The following is a 27,653-nucleotide window of genomic DNA, read 5'->3' on the forward strand; positions in this document are numbered from 1 at the left end:
GCTTGGTTTTTGGTCAATTTGACAAATTTATACGTATCTGGGAAGAGGACATCTTAATTGAGAAAATGTCTCCATAAGACTGGCCTGTAGGCAAGTCTGTGGGGGCATTTTCTTAGAGAGTAGGGTGGGAGGGAGGGCCCAGCCCACTGTGGGCTGTGCCATCGCTGAGCATGGTCCTGGGTTCTATAAGAAAGCAAGCTGAGCAAGCCAGAGGAAGCAAGCCAGTAAGCGGCACCCCTCCATGACCCATGCATCGGCTTCTGCCTTGAGTTTCTGCCCCGACTGCTCCTGACCTCTCTGCTCCCTGCTGCTGTGACAGAAGCAGCTGCTTTAGCCGCAGGAAATGAACGACAGTCGACAGGACCTCCCAGCTATGAGCTGGAAGCACCTTTCCCTCCTTACAAGCGGATGGATGACCTCAGGTGTGAGTCAGTGACAGGAAAGCAACACACCCACACGATTTTCTTTTGTCTCTCAGCTCTGTGTGTGCGCCTGTGTGCATGTGCACTCATGCATGTATGCACACCTACACGATTTTGAGTTCTTATGTCTGTGTGCACCTGTGTGCATATGTGCATGTGAAAGCCTGAGGTCTTCAGGTACCAGCCACATTTTTTTTTTTTGAGACAGGGTTTGGACCTTGCCTTCCAGGTTAGATTGTCTGGCCAGAGAGCCTCAAGGATGCACCTTCTCCACGCTGTGACAATTAGCATGGGCCATTACACCCAACTCTCTGTACATGGACCCTGGAGCATGAGACTTGTACAGGCAGCACCTTAGCCACCAGGCATCTTCCCAGCTCCCCGCCATTTTGAAGTTTGTAATGCACTGCTACATTGCCTGACCACATCTGACAATGAAGGAACTTATCTTTCAGGCAGACATCCATCTTATCCCCGCCCAGGTCCCTTTCCTCGCCCTTCAGTCAGTGCCTCAGCATGGGAGACGCCTGTTCGGGGATGCTCACCCAACTAATTCACAGCACAGTGAGGCCAGTGAAGAAGCACAGCCATAGGGTTCCCTTCTTAGAGCTCTGGGAGCCCAAATCCCCTTCTGGGCCATCAAGGAGGCTAGTGGTTAGCATGAGGTCTCTTCCTTTGTGCTTGAGCAGATTTGCTGCCTGGGTGAAACCCACCATGGGGTATCAAACTATAGACTGTGTTTGGGGTCCATTTAAAAAGCTGAAACTTCTTTCAAAAGTTCCCTGTGTACGTGGAGTGACACTTGTACGTGCATTCACACGCGTGGCACATGTGTAGGTGACAACTTTGGATGCCACCCTCACCTTCTACACTGTTTGAAAAGGGTTTTTGTTTATTGTTTGTCTGAGACGGGGTCTTACCACGTAGCCCTGGCTGGCCTGGAACTCACTAAGTATACCGGTATGGTCTTGAACTCATAGAGATCCACCTGTCTTTGCCTTCCAGTGCTGGTATTAGAGTGTGCCACCATTCCCACTGAAATCAGATCTTTTGTGCTGTTCGATGCTAGCTAGCTGGCCTTTAAGTTTCTAGCAGGGCATCTGTCTTTGCCTTCTAGCTCACTGATGTACTAGGGCTACAGACACATGCTACTGACTCTGGCTTTCCATGGGCTCTGAGATTCGAACTCAAGTCCTCATGCTTGCAAGGCAAGGTTTTACCCCCAAAGTCATCCCCTTGGCCAGCACAGACTTTTAAATTTGCTTGGCTTTAGGGTGCTAAGAGTAGGACCCAGTGCCTTGTGCATTCCCAGCAAGCGCTCTTGTGATTCCCACCCTGGCCTTTGCATTTCTTAATTCAAACATTAGAGCAATTCTGCCAGAGAACTAACAGTAGGTGAAGGGGCTGGATTTAGAGCTGAGTAGAAGAGTGAACTCCCACGGCACTCACCCGGCTGTGCCCTCAGCTCTGCAAAAACAAGAAAACAAATAATAAACGTTGCATAGACAGTGGGTCAAGGAACTCATCTATGATCAAATGATGCCAAGTGATATATCATTGACAAACGGGAACATCACAGGTTTATGCCCCCACCTAGAGCATTTGAGTGCCTCAGTTTCCCCTTATCCTGGTCAGCATGGGGTTGGATCAAGTTTTCATGTCTGTCAGAATGAAGGATATAGACCAGAAACTCACGAGGGGTGGGCACCCATCTAATTCTCAAGGTCTCAAAGTGGGTTCCAAAGTACATAACAATACGGCACTTGCCAGTTAACACAGAACAAAGCAAAAAGTGGGGCCAGTACAAGACAGCGCACTGGCTGGAGGGGCTTGCCTCTGAGCCTGATGATTTGAGTTTGATCTCTAGGATGCACAAGTTGTCTTCCGGCTTCCATATAGCAACATGCATGCCTGCACATGTACATATATGCATAAACACACACACACACACACACACACACACACTTCTTGTTGTTTGATTTGGTTTTTTGAAGACAATGTCTTATTATGTAGCCTTGGTTGACCTGGATCTCCAAGTAGACCAGGCCAGCCTCAAACTCACAGAGATTTACCTGCCTCTGCCTGTGGAGGGCTGGGATTAAAGCTTCCACATCTGGCCAGATTTACCTCTATTTTATATGTATGAGTGTTTTGTCTGCATGTGTACCTAGGGAGACCAGAAAAAATTATCACATCCTCCTGGAGCTGGAGTTACAGGTGATTGTAGCCACCATGTGAGTGCTGGGAATTGAACTCTGGTCCTCTACGAGAGCAGCCAGTGCTCATAAACTCTCCATTCTCTACAGGAGGTGGTGGTGGTGGGGGGAGTAGACAGCCAGGCATGGTGAACACCTTAAACACCAGAACTATGGAGGCAGAGGCAGGTAGATATTTGTGAGTTCTAAGAGAGTCAGGGTTACACCGGGAGACTATGTGAGTCAAAAAAAAAAAAAAAAAAAAAAAAAAAAAAAAAAAGGAGGAGGAGGGAGGAAAGGAGGAGGAGGAGGAGGAAAAAAAGACTCTAAAATGAGTCCTCAAAGGCCAATGCTGACTGAATTACAAGAAGCAGAAACAGCGTCTGCAGAACCTACGCAGAGGACATGACCAGGTGCACCCAGAAATAGAAACGGAAGTCACAGTCACTATAAGCAAAAGTGTGTTTTGGCCAGAAATGGAAAGCAAGCATCCTTAGCTGGCAAAGGGAACAAATGTGCAAGAGTCAGTGTGGGGACCAGTGAGAGTCTGTGTCCCCGAAAAGTTCATGAATGAGTGTCTGCTATTCAGTGGCTTAGAGAGTAAAGAGCCGGAAGTCATTCATAGCTTTGATCCTGTAATTATCCCCAGGAGCACGCCCATAGGGTGTGGGGAGCATCTGAATGTGCACAGCAGGGTTCCTACTCAGAGACTCTGGCTTGGAGGCAGATGTCCTCTGTAGAGCCACCCGGGACCAGAAGGCTCTGAGAGGAAAGAGTCGTGGGCGATCTTAGAGGGGTGTGTATGCGTTGACACCCCCTGTCCCCCATTGCTCCTCCCAACATCCTCAGTGTCAGCCGGTGGCACTGCTGAAAAGACACCTTTCCAACAATTCTGTCTGCCATCGGCCCTCAGCTCTCAACCCAAATGCCATCTCCTCCGAGAAGCCTTCTCTGACCATGTGGGTCCTGGGGAATCAAACTCAGTCAAGCTTAGCAGCAAGCATCCGTGTGTGTGTGTGTGTGTGTGTGTGTGTGTGTGTGTGTGTGTGTGTGTGTGTACGCACGTGTATTTGCATGTCCATGTTTGTGTCTGTGTGGACGAATGTCTTCATAGAGGCTGGCGTACAGCCTGAGGTAACATTCTCAGGACACCACCCACATCCCTTTGAGTGGGGTCTCTCATGAGCCTAGAGTTCACTGGTTAAGCTAGGCCGGCCGGCCAGTGAGTCTCCTGTCAGCACCGGGATTATAAAGTGCTCCACTCTGTCCTAGTACTTTGACTAGATGTTTGTGCTATGGAGGCAAGCACTTTCCTGACTGAGCCATTCCTCAGCCCCCCAAATCTCGGTTTAACGTGTGTACTCGTTGGGTGAGAACTTTCGCATGGATGGGGATCCTGCCTCTGACTTGTGCTGAACCCAGTACTCACTCTCATTCCCAATTCATTACTCTGTGACCCCACATGACCCCAGACTGATGCTCCTAATCTGAATATGTAAGGGCAGTGGGCTCCCAGTGTTAACCTTTGCGAAGTGTACAACACCACACATGGAAAAGTCCATTTGGAGCTGGCCAGAACTCCAGAGCTGTCCTCTGACATCCACAACTGCGCTGCAGCCTGTGCGACCATCCCCAATATACCAGACACAACAAAATGACAAATAAAAAAAAAACTTTTAAAATTCTGCATTATTTCCTGCACTAAATTGTGTTTTAAAATTACAATGTAATCTATTTATTGCGTGTCGGTGTGTAATGTGCGGTGAGTGTGGGGTTCTGAGGACAACTTGTGAGAGTCGGTTCTCTCCTTTCAACAACACTGATTCTGGGTATCAAACTCAGGTCTCCAGGCTTAGTGGCAAGCACCCTTTCCGGCTAAGCCGTCTTATCTTCCCTTCCCACACAATTATTATTATTGTTATTATTGATACCATTTTTAGGCCAAGTTTCACCATGTCACTCTCGTTATCCTGGGCGTCAGAGATCCACTTCATGGGATTAAATGCATGCACTACACGTCCCAGCCGCACAAAAGTATTTTTAAAGGAGTCTAAAGTTACCTTTAAGGCTCTGTGTCTGAGAAATAAATGAAGGTTGGTTTTAGACTTTGGTCCCGTGCCTAAGACACCACCTGACATATATGAAAATATCCCCAAATCTGGAAACACCTGGAGTCTGAAACAGGTCAGGTACAGAGGAATTTTGCTGTGCTAGGTTTGTTTTTGAAACGGGGTCTCATGGCCTGCTGGGAGCTCCTTGTAGTGCAGGCTGCCCTCTCGCTCACAGCTGCAGCTGCCTTGCCTGGGGAGGGCTGAGAGGAAGATGTGCACCACCACGCCCTGCTATGCCAGCATTTAGGAGTAGGGTGCTCAGCTGTAATGGACTTCACCAAGCTAACTAGGAGCCTGCTCTCTGACTGGAGCTGGATATAAGTGAGTGAAGTTTGGTTTTACACCTACAATAAAGAGATTTGTGGGAGCTGGGGAGATGGCTCAGTGGTTAAGAGCACTGGGATCCGATGCCCGCTTCTGCCAAGTAACCATACAAACCAAGAGAGTGCTCACATATAAAACTACTGAACGAAATAGACCTTTGAAAGAGATCCATGGGGCTCATTTAGTTGAGACACTGCAATGGTATTAGGAGACAGGATTCACCCAGGTATGTAAAAAGAAACACATACAAAACCCCCACTAAACTGCAAAGGCTGAGGGAGTGTTGCTGTTCTCATTGTAATGCAGGCCCCGAGCTGACAGGGCAGGAAGCAGCTTTAAGGCCCACATCAGCCGCCTACCCCTAGGACTCAGCCTCCCGTTCTTGGGTGATGGCGGTGACTGGTGAGAGAGAGGGACTTACCCACAGACGCGATGTCAGCAAGCTGGTCCTCCGCCTCCTCAGGGTTGAGCAGGTCCGTCTTGCTTTTCTTCAGAGTAGCTCTCCGAAGAGCTCCAACAAGGGAAACATGGCGAGAGGAGACAGCGTGACCCTTTTATGCCAGGATGGCAGCAAGATGGCGGGACGCCATGCACACTGTATACCTACACTGCCATGCCCGCTGGTCCAAGAGTCTAGTACTGTTCAGCCTGAGTCCAAAGTCCAGCCTCAGAAAGACCATTTCCAGTCTGTTCTTATTATTTACCTTCCTTAACAATTATTATTTTATGTGTATGGGTGCTCTGCCTGTACTTATGTCTATGCAGCACACACATGCAGTGCACACAGGGGCCAGACAGAGGCGCCAGATTCCTTGGGATTGGAGTTAGAAAAGAGTTGTGATCCACCATGTGGTTGCTGGGAATTGAACCCAGGTTCTGGAAGAGCAGTCAGTGCTCTTAATTACTGAGCCACCTCTCTGGTCCTGCTCCTGAGATAGGGTTTCAGTATGTAGTTCTGACTGTCCTGGAACTCACAGAGATCCGCCTGCTTCTGCCCCTGGAGCACTGAGATTAGATTATAAGTGTGCACCACATGCTGGCTCTGGTCTGTTTTTATATTCAGAGCAAGGTGCACTTCCTGGAAGTCCTGGGACAGAAAAGAGTCTGTCTCTTAACCTAGCACACATGTGCTGGGTCAGTGGGGTCTGGGTAACTGTCCAGTGCTCCCCAATGTTTGCCAGTGGATATGTACTCTGACAGAGACTTAAAACAGCACAGGAATCTCTCTCTACTCCCAAATAAAAGATCTAGGACTCTTGATTTCTTTTTGATATTTTGATATTTAAAAATTTTTCCTAATTAATTTTGTTGTTGTTACTATATAAAGTAGTGTTGGTTTTTGTTTTTTAAAGATTTAAAAAGAAATCAGGTGCATGGACGTTTGTGCACATGAGTGTAGTTCTTATGGAGGCCAGAAGAGGGCGCCAGACCACCTGGAGTTGGAGCCATAGGTGTTATGAGTCACTTGATCTGAGTGCAGGGGGTGGTGTTTGGGGGACCTGGGTTCTCTGAATGGGCAACGAGTACTCTTAACTGAGGATCCATCTCCCCAGAGTTCCCAAAACTGGGATATTTTCATACACCTGTGACAGTGTACTTGGTTCCTATCTGTCCTCTTCAGCTTTCTCTGTGTCTGTTGCTCCCACTCCTGGCTAGGGCTGGGATCTAGGAAGCAGCTGAGCTTGGGAATCTGGCTGGTGGGAGTGGACCACATTAGTCAGGGAAAGTGGAGGGACACTCATGCGTTTTCTCTGCGTCTCGTTATGTTTGTTCTTGGTAGTGCTGAGGATGAAACTCAGAACTTTATGCAGGGGCTGTTGCCAGTCTACACCTCTAGCCAGGAGGTGTAATTCTTCCTCTCATGATTAGTAACGTGTGTGTGCATGTTTGTGTGTATACACATGAATGTGTACATGTATGTGCATAGATGCATGCACATACACTTCTTTTTCTACTTCTACCATGTGGGTTCTGGGAATAGAACTAAGGTCATTAAGCTTGGATGCAAATTACTTCATCCACTGAGCCATTTCACCAGCCCTATTACGTCACTTCTATAGAAGAGCTGTGGTCACAGGGCACCGATCCAAGGAGAAAGGGGGAAGTCAGGAATGGACCCATTCACCTCAGGAGGTTCTGAAATCCCTTCCAGAAGCCCAAGACTCAATTATTCACATTTCTGTGCACAGCACAGCCTCACATCTCTTCCTGCCCTGGTCTATTACAGCCTCTAGAACCAGTTCCTGTGCCCAGCTCCAGCTGACCCCACTCCCCTAGGACTCGCCTTCATGCTGGGCTCAGAACAGTTACCATCAAAAGGGTGCCTCTGCTCCACGTCTGTCTCGTCCTCCGCGAGGATCACCTCTTCTGAGAAGAAGAGTAGAGTTAAGGTCCTGCCCAGAGAACTTTCCGGGGGCTACAGGTGGGCACCACGGCTCTCCCACTCTATTTCTTTTGGATTCTTGCTGCTAATCTCTGGGGACCCTCTTTCTCTTCCCACCATCACCTTCCCTTGCAGGTGTGCCCCTGGGTTGTCCATGGCTTGGAATGTCTACCCTGGAGCCCAGGATGAAAGGACCTCACCTGCTTTCGAGATCCACTCCATGTATCCATTGAGCTCACGTTCAATCTGCTGTTGTCTTCTGAGCTTCAGAAAAGCCCTTCGGTTCTCTACACGTTCCCTTTCTTTGGCAAACTCCCTGCAGAATCAAAGAAGCCAGGGGTTGGTGGTGATGGGGCTCAGCCAGTAGATACACGTCTATCACACGCACAGCCCTGGGTCTTTCCCCAGCAGAGCACATCCCCGACATGTTGGTGCATGTCTGTTATCCTAGCCCTCGGAAGCCGGAGGCAAGAGAATCACAAGATCAAGGTCATACTCGGCTAGATTAAGACCACCCTGGGCTACAGGAGACCCTGTCTTAAAAACAAACTAAAAACAAACAAACAAACAAACAAACCAAAAAAACAAAACAGTACAACAAAAAAACCCCAAACCCTTGACTCCCCCAACAAAACAAAAACGAAACCAGATTCCATGGTTAGAAAAATTTTAGAGGCCACATGCGTTTGGGGGTTCAGTGACAGTGTTTCTCAACCTAGAAGGGAGTCCCTCAGGAGGGAGTCCTAATCTTAAAGGCTGGTTTTTCTGACAGTGCACACCCTTCGCAGTGTCCCTACTGGATCAAAAAGGCAAGTGCTCAAGGGCTTGATACTAAGCCAGCAATGGTCGCCACACATTCGGCGGACAGCCTCAGAACACCTGGCTAACACCACTTTCTGCCCTCTTTTTCCTTCATCAGCTCTTCCCTTACAGGCTCTGCTTCTTCCTGTTTGGATCACGGGGATGCTGTCTTGAGTATTGGGAAGTCATCCTTGGAGTGGAGACCTGAAAATGTCTAGGATCATTGTTGGCAGTGCATAAAACATTATGCACCCCAGACTTCCTTGGTAGGAAATATGAAATCTAATTATAATTAAGTTTTTTTCTGTGATTAATGTAATTTTGGGGATCCGGGGACAATTTGTGTTAGGACAATGCATTTAAAGTGCTTATGTATAACTTTTATTTACATGTGTGCATGTATACCGTGTTTATTCAGGTGCCCTTGGAGTCTAGGTGGAGTTACAGGTGGTTTACAAGCTGTTCAATGTAGATATTGGCAACTAAACTTGGAACCTCTGCAATAGCAGCAATCACTCTTTTTTCTTTTAGATTTATTAGATGTGTTCAAGTGTTTTGCCTGTATGTATGTATGTGCCTGGTGCCAGAGGTCAGAAGAGGGCATCGCACTCCTTGGAACCAGTTCTAGATGGTTGTGAGGTATCATTATGGGTGCTGGGAACCAAACCCATGTCCTCTGCAAGAATAGCAAGTGCTCTTCAGTGTTGACTTATCCTTTATTGAGACAGGGTCTTACTAGGTAGAGCAGTCTGGCCTTGAACTCCCAGAGATCTAGTCACCTTTGCTTCCAGAGTTCTGGGCTCAAAGAGTCCATCAGCAGATCAACCTAGCAGCAAGCATGCTCAACTGCAGGACAGTCTCTGCAGCCCCAAGGAAAAGGAAGTTTTGATTTGATTTTGTTATATATATATAATATATATATATTATATATATCACAAATATATATGTGTGTGTGTATACACATACATACATATATCTATCTATCTATCTATCTATCTATCTATCTATCTATCTATCTAATTTATTTGTTGGTGGTGTTTTGTTCTTATGAGACAGGTAACCCAGCTTGGCCTGGAACTGATTATGAAGTAGACTTGTGGCAATCTTCCTGTCTGAACTTCCTGAATGCTGGCATTGTATGTGTGGGTCACTACCCATGGCTTCATACCTTGTTATTTATTTAATTAATTTTTAAAAGACTTATTTACTTGCATTTTATATGTATGGGTGTTTTGCTTACATATATGTCTGTGCACTATGTGTGTGTCTGCTGCTTGGAGATCAGAAGAGGTCGTTGGATTCCCTGAAACCAGAGTTACAGATATTTGTTGGCTTCCTTGTGGGTCAACCTAGGGTCTCCGGAAGAGCAGAGCCATTTCTCCAGTCCCTTATTTTATTTTTTGAGACCTGGAACTCATGATTCTCCTGCTTTAGTCTCCTATTCTGGGACCAGAGAACTTTATGCCACTACATATGGCTTGTGTGCTGTGGTTATTTGAAAGACAGGAAGGGAGGAACCCAAAGTATTGTTATTTTTAAATTATTCCTTCTTATATTTATTTATTTTTATTTTATGTGTATTGATGTTTTGCCTATATGTATGTGCCTGGTACCAGAGCTTAGAATAAGGGCATCAGACCCCTTGAAACCACATGGGTGTGTGGTACCCACAGAGGCCAGAAGGAAGTGTTGAATTCCCAGATCTGGAGTTTCAGACAGTTGTCATGTAGCCACGTGGGTGCTGTGAATTGAACCTGGGTCCTCTGGACGAGTAGCCAGTGTTCTTAAACCCTGAGTCATTTCTCCAGCCTTTCAAAGTGTTGGGTTTATATATGTTTAAATAATGGACAAGAAAACCCACTTCTGCAAGAAAACCCACTTCCTCACTGGCTGCCCAAGAAGTTTACAGTCTATGCAGCAGCCCATGGCTTGCTAACGATAAACTCACTGAAACCAGGAAAGAAGTTTATCCATTAGGAAGAGTATGATGGAGAGGGAAGTAGCAGACTTACCCAGACAGCACACCCAGCACAAGGTTCAGCATAAAAAAGGAGCCGATGATGATGAGGGGGATGAAGTACAACCAGTTCCAAGTGTTCCCTGAGGCATCGTTGCTCTGCAGAGCACAAAGAGAGAAAGCATGTGAGACTGGAGTAGGACCCAGGTGGGACTGACAAGAAGGAGTAGGGTTAGCTTCATGCCTCCTGTGATTTTTCGTCAAATGTTTTTGACTTGCAGAATCCTGGCACTCTGGAAGCCAAGCAAGGGGCATGGAGAGTAAAGCTTAGATGGGGTGGGGGATGTCACCAAGATACCATTGGAGGACAACGCTGTCTCATGTCACACATAGTTGACATGGCTCTGGGAGCTAAGGAGATGCAGTAAGATAATTTTGGACATGAGTATGAAATGTGAAGGAAACACACACACACACACACACACAAACACACACACACCCCGCTGAAATGATCCCTGGTTTCCACATTTGTTTCTACATTTGTTTCTTCCCTTAGAGGAAGCATATGGATGGCCTCATGGTCTGGCCATAAGCTTATCCCTCAAGTATCTCCTCCATTTCCTGGAGTGTCATGAGAATCACAACACAAAACCATCTCTAGGAAGTGCCTAGCTAATTCTGCAGGGATAAGCAGTCCACAAATAGAGTACTCTTAAAATGGAGAACAGAAAACTGAAACAAGAGAATGAGAGAAAGATGGAGACAAATATTGAAGTAGGAATGGAAGGTGGGGGATGAAAGGGAGAGGGGTGAGTTGACTGTAGAGGCGACTGGTATGAGCAGTAAGAGAGTATTTACTATGTGCCTGTCCTCCTAAATGCATATCACCTATATTTAATTCACTATTTTTGTTTCATGAGGCCCTGCATAATCACCATTGCATTTTTATAGCTAGAATGGAGGCTGAGAAAGACAAACAACCAGCCCAGAGTCACAGAGAGCCAGATGTACATTTTTTAATGTCTAAATCTGTGAGCCTGACTTGTGTGCTGAAGATGATTCTCCTACAGTCTAGGAAAGGTGGATCCTTCCAGTGGTTGATGGGTTCTTAAGTGTGGCTTTAAAAGCTCACCTTTAGAAGTAAGCATAAATACTATAGAAGGAAAGCTGAAATGTGAAATTTAACATCACCAGTCCCTAGTGAGCCTGTGAAGCCACTGAAACTTTCAGCTAATGCTGACTCAAGGACACTATAGCATATTAGTGTCCTGCAGCTGCTGTAACAAAAGTCACAAACTAGATGGCTTGAAAAACAAAAATCTATCTTACAGTTTTGTAGGGTGGAACTTTAAGGTCAATTTGTGGACATGGTTGGTTCTTCTGAAGACTGGGGGCAATGTGTTTCCTGTCTCTCTCCAGGCATCTGGTGTTTTTATAGCCATCCCGAGTTTTTAACCACCTGGTGTTTTTACAGTTACCTCCAACTCTGCCTTCATCTTAACATGGTCTGCTTCCTATGTATGTTTGTGTCTATATTTACCCTTTTAATAAAGACATCAGTGGTAGTTGGTCTTTGCTACTTTGTGGGTTTTTCTTATTTCCACCCTTTATTTCCCCTGGTTTCACCCACTATCACTAGATAGGAGATAAAGAAGGATAGATGGAAGAGATAGAGATAGAGATCTTAGAAACTAATTTCTTTTTCCTGTTTCTTCTTTGAGTACAACCCCCTATCTCCATGAATGACCAACAACCACCCACTCCACATCTCAGGTCCTAGCATTTATATACCCTCTCAAAATTTCCCAGATTTCCAAATCTGATGCAATCACAGAAACTATCTGCAGCTGACAAAACCGAGCCTCGGCTAGAACACAAGGCAAATCATAGCTGCTGCAGACAGTCCAAAGTGGCCCCATATTAAAACAAAAGCACACTCTCATAAAATTTCTGTGTTTTTAAAAGAAACCAAAACTCCAGAATTGTCACTACAACCAGTCATATTGGTTTAGGATCATCTACTGACTGACCCCAGCGTAATGAATTACATGGGTAATGACTAGTCCAATCAAGTCACGTTTGAGCCACTGGAGGTGGTGGTAAGATTTTCCACTATGATTTGTTGTTTTTTGTTTGCTTTTGTCTCTGTGTTGCTGGGGATGAAACACAGTGCCTTGTGCATGTGACACAAGTACTATTGAACTGAGCCACATACCCAGATCTGTTTGTTTTCTTAGGTAGAGTATCAGAATGTAGCTTAGGCTGACTTTAAATCCCTGATTCCCCTTCCTGGGATGAGAGCCAGGTACCACTACACTAAGATCATGTAAGTTTTGAGAGGATAGAGCATAGCTTCTCTGAGAATTAACTCAACAATTTCTACTAAAATTAATTTGTGCATTGTCAGGCCCTAGCAATGCCATTTTCAGATAGTTACCGGATAGAAATATGAACCTATGTTCACTCCAGGCATGCACAGGGATGTTCACAGTGAACACTAGAAGAATGCTCCAAGCTGGAAACAATATTGAATACTATCATCAGGAGGCAGTATACAGGAATGGAATTTTATCTGATGATGTGCTGCCACAGGAGTCGACCATAACAATACCAAGTGAAAATTTCCACACACACACAGACAGCATGCATGCATGACTCCATAATCAGACATGATATATACATGTTGTATAGGAATTTCCTCTGATATAAAACTAGCCACTTTAGTTTCTTAAGACATAGAATGTTCTAAGGGGAGATGAAAGATTCCATCTTTCAGGGAAGCTCAGGAAGTAAACAACTCAAAAGTTTTAGGAAATACCTGAAACTGTCCAGATTCACTAGGCCCCTATATTCCCATGCGAATATAAATAAGGACTGAGAGACTCTCAGACAAACTGAGCTGCTTAGAAGCGGTTTAGGTTAGCAGAGCTGCCTGGAAGAAGCAGAGATCAGTCAAGCTACTTGGGAGAGACTCAGACTACTGAGCTACTTGAAAGATAGCTTTTCACCTGCTGACCTCGCTGCAGGTGTAGTGTACTCCAGGTCTTCAAGGTTCAAGCCTTTGTTAGCCGTCTCCATTGTGGAGTGGGCTTCAGTGATGTAATGGTCTTTGAGCTACTTTTGCTCCTTAAGTAACCCAGGTAAAACTTACTGCTTCACCAAATTGGACTTTGGTGGTATTCATACTTTGGTTCCCTGTCTGAAGTGGGTAGATGTTTGTTTACATCCCTCCATGAACAGTGTCACATGACAGTATGATTCACCCTGTATCCAGACACAGCATGAATACAAAGCCTAACTATTATCTGAAGATACCTGTGATCCTTGCTACATGGGAAGCTGAGGCAGGATGACTTGAGTCCAGGATTGCAAGATCAACCCAGGGAGCACAGACTGTCTTAAAATCTAACCAAGTGCCTTTAATCCCAGCTTTCTTTACATACTGAACTCCAGGCAAGCCACATGACATAGTGAGACCATGTCTCAAAAATACAAAAGTTAAGACAGGGTTTGGGAGTGTGGCTCAGCAGTAGACTAGCATGTATAAGACTCCGGGTTCCATCTTCTGTGATATGAGGAAGCAAATGATTAGATAGCTACATTTACTGTTAAGGTATATACTCAAATAATTAAAACAAAAATTCACTTTTAACCATGGGTACAGACAGGGCTCTGGAGAAAATGACTGAGACCCCAGTTCACACCTTTGTTCTGACAAGCCCATGAATCCCAATGCTTTGTGCATCCCAGTGCTTCAGAAAGATTCCAAAGAAAGAATGAAGTTGCTGGGATATGCCGGACAGAAGGCAGCACGGCTCTGTTCAAGTTCCTCAGGCTAAATTTAGCCTGGGAGCCAGAGCCAGAAGCAGCCGGCTAGAAGAAGGGCTCTGGGCTGTCTCATGGGGTGGCTCGTATGGGGACAAAGTGGTGGAGGAGTGGTAAGAGGCCCCTTTGTGACAAGGTAACCTTTCTCAGTTGTACTTGTCCGTACTGAACTCTCTGGCAGGGCTTTGAGGCAGTCGTGTGTGGAACTAAAATCCTCTTGTGAATTCCAAGAAACTGTCTATTCATTCGTCTTCTCGGGCAGGAAACTGAGGCCCAGAGGGGCAAAATCACATGCTCACTGCCATTTGGTTCATGGAGTCTCCTGTGAAGGCTCCAAGCCAGAACTCCCAGATCCTGTGAGTGGCACCTGGAGTCTCTTCAGGTGTTACCAGGTCAAGATGAAGTCACCAGGGCAGTCCCTAACCCTGTGACTGGTGTCCTCTTATAAAGGAGGCAGCCAGGACACAAAGACAGACACACATGGAAGGACAAAGCAAGGGGAATGTGAAGGCAGGGATGAAAGACTGTTGCGAGGGAAGAGACTGGAAAGGATTCCATCCAGGTGTCCAAGAGATCACACAGATCTGCTGACATCTTGACCATGGTCCTTTGGCCTCCAGAGCTAGGACATAACAGATTTCTGTTGTTTTAAGCATCTCAGCTTGTTGGAAGAAGGGACAGGGAAAGAACATGTCCTTTAGAGACACAGCCCTGGTGCCCTGCTTCTTCACCTAAGCTCTGACTGGCACTATCTACTCAGGTGTGAGCTCACCCACGGATGAACCCCTTGAAATAGCCCGCACCCTCACCTCAGTTTCTCAGCTGGGACCACATATTCAACACAGCATCTGTTTTGGGCAACATGTTACATGCAAGCAATTGCTGTGGTAAAACCCACGGGAAATACACTTGAGCTCAAAGGTCAGCGGTAAAGTCCCTCACGGTGCAGATGTCAAGGCAATAGGGGCTTGAAGCAGCTGCCACACTGCAGCCAGGAAGCAGAGAGAAAGATGTTTGCTTTTGTTTCTCCTTTTTTTTTTTTTTTTTTTTTGGTTCTTTTTTTCGGAGCTGGGGATCGAACCCAGGGCCTTGCGCTTCCTAGGCAAGCGCTCTACCACTGAGCTAAATCCCCAACCCCTGTTTCTCCTTTTTATACCGTGCTGGATTCCAGCCTCTTGAATGGTTTGTTCCCCTTGGTGGCCACTGAAGGTCTTTCTTCCTCAGTGAACCTAACCAAGATAGTCCCTTCCAAATGTGCCTAGAGGTGTCACATTGGCAATGTCAACCATCATATCACATCCCTGCTTCCCGTAAGTAACCCTCTCTCATTCATGTTTCTGTATCTCCACTCTTGTGAGTAACCCCAATAAGTCTGTTGGTTTGCTGAATAGGACTCTGGTGGAATCTCTCCTTTGGCGCATCATGGGCTCCCTATCTGGAGTGAACAGCTATCTGTTTATTTTCCCAGGAAATGTTAACTGCACCATATCACACAGGTGGGCAGCAAAATGGGCTACCCTGCCATTCTGCTTTCAAACTGCTTTGAACTCACTTCACTCCTGGCCACATTCATCACCATGTCTCATGTTGATAACAAGAGCCCCGGGAGTCTGACTCATCGTGAACAGCACTGAGTCCTAGCCACTTAGTGAGCTCTCATAAATACTCTTCAGGCAAATTAATGCCTGAGTCCCAGAGAAATCCGTAGGTGCCTTTTGCCTCCCCTCTCCCCAGCCTGGCTCATTCAGAACAAAACAAACAAAACAAAACAAAAACCAAAGTAGAGATGTTAAAAAAATTCCACCCCCCTGAACCCCTCAATTTAAGAAAACAATCAATACCATAATTTCTGAGGTAAAGATGAGGTAGGTTTGGCCATGAAAAACTCAAGGTTTGGTACTGACTATGAAGGAGGCCAAAGACCACAGCTTATGCTAATCAACATATTGGCTCCTTCTTGACTGTTGTTACTTTTTGGGGGGTGTCCTTTTACCATCCACTCTCACTACTGTGGCAACCTGGTCATTCAGTTGTCGAGTCTGTGGTCCTGTAAGGCCGGTTACCACCTGGGCTTCTTCCTTCCCTAGCTCCCTCCACCTACTTTGCAGCTTCAGTGTTGGTCACAAAGTCCAGAACACTCTTGCCTTGGGACTTTTGTCCCACCCTGCCCACCTTCCCGGGTTGTCCTTTGAGGAAGACCCATAGGCTCCCCTCTCCTCTGTTAGGTCTTCTCAGGAGGATTTCTGCCTATCCCTTGGATAGTCTGTGACCTTTGATGGGTTCGTTTCCCTTAACTCATGACTCATTCACGCTGTCTCATGTATGTATGTCTACATGTTTTCTGTGATATGTGTGTGTATGCATGTTCATGAATGTAGCTGGGTGAGGGGAGCCACGGATACCATCCACCCCAACAACTGACCACTTCCTTTGAGATGGGGTCTCTTACTGGTTTGGGGCTTGTCCAAGTAGGCGAGGCTAGCCCCTTAGGTTCTCATCTCTGCCTTCACAGTTCTGGGGTTACAGGCATGGAGCACTTTCCCTAGGGATCAGATTCAGGCCCTCCTGCTAGCAAGGCAAAGTGCCTTATTGATTGATTGAACTTGTGTAAAGTGAAACTGGACTGATGTGTAGCCCGGCTCTGTCTTTGTGACCCACACTGAGTATAAAACAGTTTTGTCCACCGTTTTGGATTTAACACTTATCGGTTTCACCCACTAGCATGACAAGTCCTCAGTATCCTGAAATGTCACCACACAGTAGGTGTTGCTAATACACACATATGTTAGGCATCCACAGGGTGCTGCACACAGTGGGCACTCCATGGATACTTGGTGAGTGAATGAGTCCCCCAGAGCATCTGTGAGTGAGAAAAGGCTTAGGCCACAAACTCACCTCTGCTGCTTGTGGTCATTAGTTATGAGTTTAGTAACAGAAAGCAAATGGTTTGCTGTTTCTTCATACAACCACAGGGAAGAGATGCAGTAAAAGGGGATCATGGGGACAAACACAGTGAGGAGGAAAGAAAGAAAACACGGTGAGGAGGAGGCTGAGGAAGAGGAGGGCAAGGAAGAGCGGAGAGGAAGGAGAGATGGAGAATGCATATGCAAATTAATACATAAGAGACACATATGGGGACTAACACAGAGAGGGCTGCAAGGAATAGATCCTAGGGTTGGATTAGAACTGACCCTGTTCTGTTGCAATTGTCTGGGAGCCTTGGTAGACTGACCCCTCCTTCCCAATAAGTCTGTTTCTCATCTAGAGGATGGTATCAAAACCACAAAAAAAAAAAAAAAAAAAAAAAAAAACCCAAAAAAACCCCACACCTTAATACAGGCTTTTGTTTTGTTTTTGTTGTTTTGTTTTCTGGGTCTGGCTTTGGCTGGCTTGCTTGCAGCTTACTGTGTAGAACAGACTGTTCTCAAATTCAGAGATCTACTTGCCTCTGGTTCCTGAGTACTAGGATTATAGGCATGACATGATCAGCACAAAGCTGGGTTTTTTAAACAGATTTTTACCATTTTATTTGTGTGTGTGTGTGTGTGTGTTTGTGTGTGTGTGTGTGTGTTTGTGTGTGTGTGTGTGTGTGTGTGTGGTCAGAGATCCCCCGGAGAGTTATAGACAATTGTAAGTCACATGATGTGGGTGACTGAGAATTGAACTCAGGTCCTCAGGAAGAGCACTGTGTGTTCTTACCCATTAAGCCATCTCTCCAGTCCCAAGAACAAGGCTGTTTTTGAATTACTAACACTGGGCAACAAGGAAGTATTGGATTGAGCCACCCAATGGAGGTCGAGGATTTCAGTTACTTGCTAAACTATCACTTTCCAACTAAAGTAACTGCAGGTGCCACTGTGAGAGTCAGTAAGTCTCAGAGAGCTACATAAAGTCTTTGAAACTTGGTACTGCCATGAAACCACAAGACTCACGTGACCCACTGCCATATGGCCTGTTGTAATAGCTGGCTGGTGATGCTCCATAATGGTTTTAGAAAAAACCTATCTATCCATCTACCTATCTACCTATCTACCTATCTACCTATCTACCTATCTACCTACCTACCTATCTATCTATCTATCTATCTATCTATCTATCTATCCATCCATCCATTCATCTACCTATATATCTATCAATCATCTATCATCTATTTATCATTTATCTATCTACATACCTATCTATCTATCTATCTATCTATCTATCTATCTATCTATCTACCTACCTACCTACCTATCTAATATTATGTGTTCCCTTGGAGACCAGAAGAGGACATCAGATCCCTTAGAGCTATATGCAGTTGTGAGCTACCTAGTGTGGGTGCTGGGAACAGAATCCAGGTCCTCTGCAAGAGCAGTATGCACTTTTAATGTGTGAGCCATCTCTCTAGCCCTCTTTTGTCTTGTTCTGAGATAGTGTCATACTAAGTGACCAAGCATGATCTCAAGCTTTCAACCCTCCTATCTCAGGCTCCCCAGTGCCTACATAACAGCTCTGAGCCACCACATTCAACTCATAAACCTGCTTTACAAATATGAGAATTACAATATAATTGGTTCTGTCATTCATCTTGCTTTGTGTAAATACATGACTGTATATGCATGTGTATGCATGTATTTGTATGTGTGTGTGCATGTATATATATTATAAACATGCACTTATTAGATGTATGTGTATGCATGTGTACATGTGTGTGTACATGCATGTGTATATGTATGCATTGGAGTATAACATGCATGTATAGATGCATGTGTGTGTGTTTATATGTGTATGCATGTGTAAGACACAGTTTAACTTTGGGTATTGCACCACAGGTGCTGTCCACCTTTTTATTTTTAAGGCGGAGTCTCTCGCTGGCCTGGAACTTGATAGGGTAGTTTGTCAAATGCCAGGGGTCCTCCTGCCTCCACCTCCCCAGCTCTGGCATTACAGGAACAAGCTACCATATCTAGTGCTTTTTTTTTGTTTGTTTTTTGTTTTGGCATGGATTCTGTGGGTCAAACTCAAATCCCCATTCTTGTGTGGCAAGCATTTTCCCATGTGAGCCATCTCCCCATCCTAATTTCATTTTTTAAAAAGCCACTGTATAAATTAATTTAGCTGTGATCCGTCTTTGGGGAGGAGAATCCTCCAGATTCATGGAAAACTCACAGTGCAGCAGGGCTCAAGGCTTCAGTGTACCTGATTTTGGTGGTGGTGGGAGGCATCCTGATATGTCTCTCTGAGAGACGAAGCAGACAAACTGTGGGCAGCCACACAAGGCAACACTACGCTCCTATACAAAGAATAAGAACTCTGTCTTGCCACATAGAACATTCTAGAATATGATGTTAGAGGAGAGAGAGAAGGATGCATGGAAAAGTGTAGGGTGTGACATTAAGGTGCTAGGATGGACAATACAGATGAAAAGAATGAACGTGTGGGTGTGTGCAGTGTGTGTGTGTGCACATGTCACACGCTTGTGTGTGAGGCAGATCTTGACACTGGCTAGTCTGGGCAGCCAGCTTGTCTAGGAATCCCATCTCTGTTTCCTGAGCACAGCAGGTACAGGCAGGCTACCCCCTCCCCGCTTGGCATCCACATGAGGATTCACACCTGACCTTCGCCCATACGAGACAAGCACTTTATCTACTGGACCACCTCCCAGCCCGAGCAGTAGCTCTGGTTCTTCTCTTGCAGCCTGTCCTCTGGCTCTGTGGTCAGAAACAGTCAGAAGATGACACACACCCGCACCGAGCACACTCAGAACACCTCTCACCCATGCTCTCTGAACTACACAGCGCGAACCACGTCGAGAGCATCCGTGATGCAAAGGCAGGCACAGCATGATTTAGAGAACACGGGGAGCATCCGTGATGCAAAGGCAGGCACAGCATGATTTAGAGAACACGGGAGCTGTTCAAGTTCCACCCCATTTCACCTGGGACCGTGGTGTCAGGTGACCCAATGACCCATGGCTGCTGAGAGATGCTTAGCGACTAAAGCGGAAGGCAGGGCAGGCACCCTGGCTGGTGACGGGGTGCTTCCCAAGTGTACGCATTTCAGAGTGACTAAATCAAATACACTCAGTGCTTCTAGAATCTGGGTGTCTGTCATGTATTATAGAATGGGTGAGCCAGCCACTGTCTGTGACCACGACCTGGCTCCTCTCTCCCCGCTTCGGTTCACAGTTTTGTCCTGCCAGGTAACCACCTGTGTAGATATGTAGAAAGTCTGGCATGTGTGCCCAAGCTCCAGCTGTGTTCGTGCTGGTGGCTGCCTAATGGGGACACGTTAACACATAGGAAAGGATCTCACAGAAATGAATGGACTCAAGCTTAGACAACTTAGGGTTCCAATAACTTACCACGACCTAGAAACTGGACAGCAGCACCCTTATAGTCACCCCTTCCCCCATGGGTGCTATAGACTCCATATGTCACAGAAGGGCATGCCCAGGGCACGATGGTCCTACTTTTCTTTTTACCCATACTGAATTCAGGATCACACACTGAGACCAAATTTAACACACAGCTGAGGTACCAGTAGGAAGTACTGTCTATGTAGGAGCCTCTGGCATTTTCCAAGACCACCGGGTTTGACCCAGCTCGGGGATCCCCTCCCCACCACTGGGCATGCTCCAGCAGCACTTACATTGTAGAGGAGATCAGTCCAGCCTTCCATGGTGATGCACTGGAAAACAGTGAGCACAGCAAACAGGATGTTGTCGAACTGAGTGATGCCGTTGTTGGGCCCTTCCCAGTACGGCTGACATTTGGTCCCGTTGGGGCAGGTGCGGGCAGGCTCCTCTGTCCCACACGGAGCTGGCGACTCACCCTGGATGTCGTCTAAGAAGGACAGAGGGGAGGGTAAGGGGAGAAGGGAAAACCAGCTGAGGATGGGAAACCATGGTTACTGGGATGAGATGACATCAGCATTTGGTGTTAGATCTCTCTCTCTCTCTCTCTCTCTCTCTCAAGATTTATTTATTTATTATATATATAAGTACACTGTAGCTGTCTTCAAACACAATAGAAAAAGGCATCAGATCCCATTACAGATGGTTGTGAGCTACCAAGTGGTTGCTGGGATTTGAACTCAGGACCTCTGGAAGAGCAGTCAGTGCTCTTAACCACTTAGCCATCTCTCCAGCCCAGTTCTAGATCTCTTAACCGTGTGCATCACCAGATCCTTCAACTCTCATTAGTTTTTGCCTGTTTTCCACCAGTTTAAACTCTTTCTTTGCCTTTCCTTTTCCAAGACAGGGTTTCTCTGTGTAGTCTTGGCTGTCTTAAAACTTGCTCTGTAGACCAGATTGGCCTTGAACTCAGAGATCCGCCTGCCTCTGCCTCCTGAGTGCTGGGATTAAAGGTGTGTGCCACCACCACCTTAGCCTCTGTCTTTTCTTAACCTGTTGAAACTGAGTCTTTCTCTTTAAGGTTACAAATTGTCCTTCAAGTGTAGCTTTGACTGCATCTCAGAAACAATGTCACAGTCACTCTTTACTGTTGTGAAAACCGTCCCTATGGTGGCTTGAGTAGCTGTGGTCCCTACAGAGTCATGTATTTGAATGCTTGGTCACTAGGGAGTGGCATTATTGAGATGTGTGCTCTCATTGGAAGAAGTGTGTCACCGAGGGTAGGCTTTGAGGTTTTAGAAGCTCAAGAACAGCGTAGCGTCTCTTTCTCTTCCTGCTGTCTATGATCCAGATGTAGAGCTCTGAGCTCCTTCTCCAGCACCATGTTTGCCTGGATGCTACCATGCTTCCTGCCATGATGATAATGGACTGAACATCTGAACTGTAAGCCAGCCCCAATTAAATATTTTCCTTTGTAAGAGTTGCTGAGCTCATGCTGTCTCTTCACAGCAATAGAACCTTAAGTAACACGACCCCCAGTTCCCATTATTATATCTCCTTTGACCAATAGGTAACTAAAAAATATTTCTCTGAGGGGGGAAAGAAAAACACTGAGAAAAAAAGGAAGACAGAGAGGTGACTTCCCACGTACCCATTACTGATCACAACATCAAGTGATCCTGGGCCAGCCTTGCTCACGTCCACCCCCTACACACTCAGACCACTTGCTAGAATATTGTAAGAACAAATTCCCAACACCAGATTGTGTCATCTACACGACTCTTGGTTTCCAAGCCTTCATAACTCTTTCTTCCCAGGCTTAGTTGGCAGCCATGTGATCCAGCAATCTACGCTGTATCTGTGCAGTCTTTAGAGACCGAGACGTGGTCTGTGGTCCACAGCATGGTCAGATCAGGCCACCGTAAGATGCATGTCATCCGAGTGTACTTGTAGGGCCCTGCTGAATGCTTTTCTTTATGACGTGCATGGGGTACACACATGTTCCCACCCTTACCTGAGGGTGGGAGCAGAACCAAGTGTTCTCCCCAATAACAGGAGATAACTGTGATACACCAGGAATGCCAAGGGATCCTGCTTAACACTGAGAGCCAAGGCAGCCTGCAGGGGAGGAGCGGGCTGTGCAGGTCACATCCGTGACGGGGAGGCATGGAGCACCCACGGCTAACACCTGGCTTAATCCGGCCACAAACCCACTGTGTAGCTCTGACTCTTGGAAAACCTCCTCTCACAACACCCCCAGGACCAAGAAGGCTCGGGGTTCAGGGGAGAGGACATGTTTGAAAACAACAATGACAACAACAACAGCAGCAGCAGCAACAACAACAACAGCAGCAGCAGCAGCAACAACAACAATAACAACAGCAGCAGCAGCAGCAGCAGCAGCCAAGTGTCTAAAAGCTCCAGTTTCCGTTTCCTGTGTGCAGCTGGCTCTACGGAGCCCACTCCAACTGCACGCAGGGAAGGAAGACCGTGTGCAGCTCCCACTTGATGGATGGTGCATCCCGCCAACAGAAGGGTACACACTAGGGATAGTGAGTGGCTCACACCTGTCACCCCAGCACCCGGATCCAAAGATGACTGGTTTCAGGCTAGCCTGGGCTATACAGTGAGACAGAGACCAAACCAAATGAAAAATAAAGATAAAAGCACAACAAATTATAAACTAGACAAAGGCAACAAAAGGCTTTGCCTCTAGCTTAGAGGGCTAGACTGCTTGGACATAGTTCACATAGGAGAGTGGGATCTTTAAAGCTTAAGACTCAGGGCAGGAAGAAAAACTCTACAGAGGCTCTAATGGGAAGATCATTTATGTCTCCAGAACTTTCTCTACACCATTTCTAGCCCAAATCTGGCTCCTATGAAGCCCTCCATGCTCACCTGGTAATCCTGGGGTCCCCCCCCCAATTTTCCTGTGAGTGGGAAGCACTCGGCCTCCTGCCTAGAAATATCTGCAAGCCAGGGCCTTGTTCATCTAGGATTCTGAAAACTCTTAGAAAACAGGAAGCATTCCACTTTGTCTTGGAGTCTGTGAATGTGTGGGATGGCTGTGGGTGACAGGAAGTGGGCTTCCCGTGCCTGTGGCTGGAAACCACCTATCTTTAGCAACATCTTCCAGAGGTGTGCTCGACCCCAGCCCCCTCAACTCTAGCCGTCCGCCAAGCACTCCCAGGGTTGATTCGAGAAACACAGCCATCCGGAGTCGGAGAAATTCAGCTATAAATATATTTTAAAATTAGCCTGCTGCCGGGACGTCTGTATATATCTGTCTCTTACTCACACATTTTACAGTCTTAATCAGGAGCTCGTTGGATCGCCTCCCGATTCCAGGCTCCTGTCCTCCACGGTTCCACCTACACCTGTCCCCCCACAACCCCACTGGGACCCTAGCCAGGTGGGAAAACAAAACAAAAACACAAACACCCCAAGAAGCTCACACAGCCTAAGTCCCCGAGCCCTAAGTTTGGGTGTTTCTGCGTGTGGCTGACAGACACACGCTCTTTCTCTGTCTTCCGCCTGGGTGAGGCCAGGTGCAGAAATAGATCTGCCTCAATTAACACCTTCTTCATTGGAGAAAGAAATAATTAGGCCATTCCGTATTGAGAAAACTTCACAAGCCCAGGAAAGTAGAAGCGGGAGAAGGAAGAAATGAAGTCCATGGCCTTCTAGAACCTTCACGGCTGGGACCAGGAAGGGCATCATCTCTGTGGACTTGCTCGGGGTGGGTGGGTGTGGCTGGTACAAGGCTATTACTCTCCCTGGCTGTCTTTTCTGACAAGGTCCCGCACCCCTCTGCCCACGGTTCACGCTTTCTCTGGCTCTGGAAACCTAGAGTGCATGCTCTGCGGTAGGTGGTCCACGTACTGAAACACAGGCACTACCCTCCTGTTTGGGCATCAGGTGGTTCAATTCTGGAGAGTCTGGGATCGAACCGGGATGCATCCAGAAGGGCCCGCACCTCCAAATGCCTTCTGTACTACTGCTCAGACTTGAGCCCCAGCTGTACCTTCATGCTGATCTCTGTGGGACCCAAATCACTGCTCCCTCTGGACTCAGCCTCCCAAGGGTTAACAAAAGCATGATGGGGCACAGGGGCCCTGACTGCATGGGCAGGCAGCACCTGCTGGGTCCTGGGTTCTGACTGAGTGAGACAGGATTCTATCAGGCAGGGTTCCCACTGCCTGGGACATGACCTGTCAGGTGTTGGGTTCTGAGGGAGCAGGGCAGGATCATCCCTTGTTCATACTGTTACCTTGCCCTGCCCTCTGTGTCTGTGATCGAAGTGTACTTCCTGGTGTTTCCAGACACCACCGCGCGTTTCCCATGTTCACAGGAAAACCTGCCCAAGAGCATGCCCTGAGCCTGTCTTTCTGTCTCCCAGGGGTATCTCAGGGATCACTTTCGAATAAACCACTTGCTCCTGGGTTGCCTTCTAGGGGCCCCCAAGCCCAATGCTGTAGCTGCAATCGAGTTTTCAGAGGCGGTTGTGGCTGGCGTCTTTCCTGCAGGCAGTTTGGCTGTGCTGGGGATGTATCCAAGGCCTCACGCATGTTCAGCAAGACCTCAGCCCCCAGCTCTGCACACAGCTTTCTTTTTCTCTTTAGGTGTAGCACTGGCTGTCCCAGAAGTAGCCTGTAAACCTGGCTGGCCTCCACCTCAGAGATCTACCTGCTTCTTCTGCCCCCAGATTCTGGGATCACAGGCCTGTGTCACTATCCGTGGCTAACACACAGCTTTGCTTCTGTGGACTGTAAGCCGTCCCTTTGCTTCATGGTCGCAGCGCCCAGTCTCAGCTGCTCTGTGGTTGGGAGGACGGATGTCCTTCCCTCTCCTTTCTAGAGCTTTCCTCCCCAACCCCCACCCCAAGGAAAACCTCAAATACCACGGTGCAGACCTACCTGTCCCCTCTTCAAAGCAGGTGGTATGAAATTTTCCCATATAAAATTCTAACCCTATGATTGCAAAAATAAGGATTGCAAAAAACAGGAGGAGGCCGATCTGCAGCAGAGGGATCATCGCCTTCATGATTGACTTCAGGACGACTTGTAAACCTGGGGAGACAGAGAGAGGCCGGCCGGTGAGCAAGGACCCCGCCCAGTGCCTCCCTGGAGCCTGGCGTGGGGTTGGCAAAGAGGGAGGCGGTCACGGCACCCCAAGAAAGGCCTTTTTGGTTATAAAACTTTAAAAATATTTATTATCTACTTCCAGGAGTTTTAGGGCCCAAACGGTAGCTGGCCAGGGCTTTCTAGCCATTTTCTGGGCTGCTCAGTAGCTTCCTTCCAAAAGGGGGCACTGTTTCCCTAAAGTGCCCCAAGCCAATAGGGGCCACTTTTTCCTTCATCCCGAATGTCCCTGAGGTTACCAGCAACCCTGCATAGGCCTGCAGCCAGCACCTCAACTCTCAAATCCAAGGAACTAGATTCCCAGAAACTCCTCAGCTTGTGGCCCTGACCCGTCCAGGCAGCTGGCTGGGAAGTGAGGCTCGGGGAGATCTGGTTCCTCTATGGGCTCAAGAGACAGCAACGTCAAGAGTTCACACTTGTGCGTGCCTGACGTAGCCTGCTGCTCCCTACCCACCACACAGGCTTCCCTGTTGTCAGGGACTCAATTGAGAGGGATGACACCGGGGTCAGGGCGTCCCTGGGGGCCATGGCGAGCTAGGTGTGGAAGATCGGGAAGCAGAGAACATCAGGTCGGGGCCCAGGCAAGCCCTTGTCCTTGCAGGCCCACCATCGGTGTCTTTACCTCACTAGGGCTTTACAGCCATGGGTCAGGAACAGTTTCAGGTAGTTTTTTGTTTTGTTTTTGTTTTGTTTTGTTTTTTGAGAGACGGGAAAGGGTTAAACTAGAAATACTTTAAAATTTCATCTTATGCAAAGAGTCCCATGATTCTAGACGGTTTGGTAATTTGGTTCATGGTTGTGTGTTGCGGAGGTCAGAGGACAGCTTTAGAATAGGTTTGCTTCTTTTCTGTGGGTCTTAGGGATCCAAGTCCCGTTATCCTCACGAGTGATTTACCAACTGAGCTATGTCCACCCACCACTGCCCTAAACTCAAGAGATGTCATAACAACTTCTTCCCTGACCTCCTTCCCTCCCTCTTTCTCTAGTTAGAAGCATGAGATTCTAACTTCCCTGTGAAGCAGGTCGAATCCCGACTGCAGTCTCTGTGCTGTGCACAGACCGTGCAGTACCCAGAGGTCAGGAGTGTCCGCAGACACCTGCGTCTGCTCAGTAAAGTGGATGCTGCCTGCACAGTCTGCACATACCTTCCCGTGGAACTTAAATAACCTTGGGATAACTTCTTTTCTTTTGAGACAGGTTTTCTCTTTCTAGCCCTGACTGTCCTGGAACTCTCTATGTAGACCAGACTGGCCTCAAGTTAAAAAAAAATCCACCTGCCTCTGCCTCTCTAGGGCTGGGATCAATGGTGTGAGTCACTACACCCAGCTTCTATATGACTTTTAATACCTAATACGATATTAATACTACATAAATAATTATTAGACTAGGCATGTGCTCTGTACAGACAGAGCTGTGCGCTCACGGACTCTTTCAGACACTGAATCTGTGTGTGGGGAGCCTATGGACACTGGGCAGGCTATGTAAGGGCTCTTCCTTGTGTTCTTCACAGGTAAGTGTTTTTTTGTTATTATTTTTATTATTATTTGGTTTTTGAGACGGGGTATCCTTGTGTAGCCTTGGCTGTCCTGGACCTAGCTCTGTAGATCAGGCTGGCCTCGAACTCGCAGAGACCCATCTGCCTTTGCCTGCTGAATGCTGGAACTAAAGATGTGCACCACCACTGCCCGGCTTTAATGACTTTTTTGTGTGCACTGGCGTTTGCCTGCAGGGTTGTCTGTGAGAGGGTGTCAGAACTCCCAAAACTGGAGTTACAGACAGTTGTGAGATGCTATTTGGATGCTGGGAACTGAACCCAGGTCCTCTAGAAGAGCAGCCAGTGCTCTTAACCACTGAGCTGACTCTCCAGCCCTCCACTTACATACATTTGTCTGTCTGTCTGTCTACCTATCTACCTATATCTACCTATCTACCTATCTCTGTCTGTCTATCTATCTATCTATCTATCTATCTATCTATCTATCTATCTATCTATCTATATCTACCTATCTACCTCTATCTATCTGCCTGTCTGTCTGTCCATCCATCCGTCTGTCTGTCTACCTATCTACCTATATCTACCTATCTCTATCTGTCTGTCTATCTATCTATCTATCTATCTATCTATCTATCTATCTATCTATCTATCTATCGATCTACCTA

At 47.0% G+C, this 27,653-nt stretch overlaps 1 protein-coding gene across 13 annotated transcripts in view; it reads right to left on the reverse strand.

Annotated features, from left to right (window-relative positions):
* Positions 1-27,653, reverse strand: part of Cacna1a (calcium voltage-gated channel subunit alpha1 A) — a 299,251-nt gene that overhangs the window by 98,504 nt on the left and 173,094 nt on the right. For 10 of the 13 annotated variants that reach the window (XM_063277793.1, XM_063277792.1, XM_063277791.1 and 7 more), the window contains 6 exons: positions 25,269-25,421; positions 20,649-20,842; positions 10,249-10,352; positions 7,636-7,751; positions 7,362-7,419; positions 5,474-5,565 (listed from right to left, as the gene is read on the reverse strand). In XM_063277793.1, the coding sequence (XP_063133863.1) occupies positions 5,474-5,565; positions 7,362-7,419; positions 7,636-7,751; positions 10,249-10,352; positions 20,649-20,842; positions 25,269-25,421 (717 nt within the window). 13 annotated transcript variants of the gene reach the window in all.

The sequence above is a fragment of the Rattus norvegicus genome, chromosome 19 (assembly GCF_036323735.1).
Source record: "Rattus norvegicus strain BN/NHsdMcwi chromosome 19, GRCr8, whole genome shotgun sequence".
NCBI classification, from domain to species: Eukaryota; Metazoa; Chordata; class Mammalia; order Rodentia; family Muridae; genus Rattus; species Rattus norvegicus.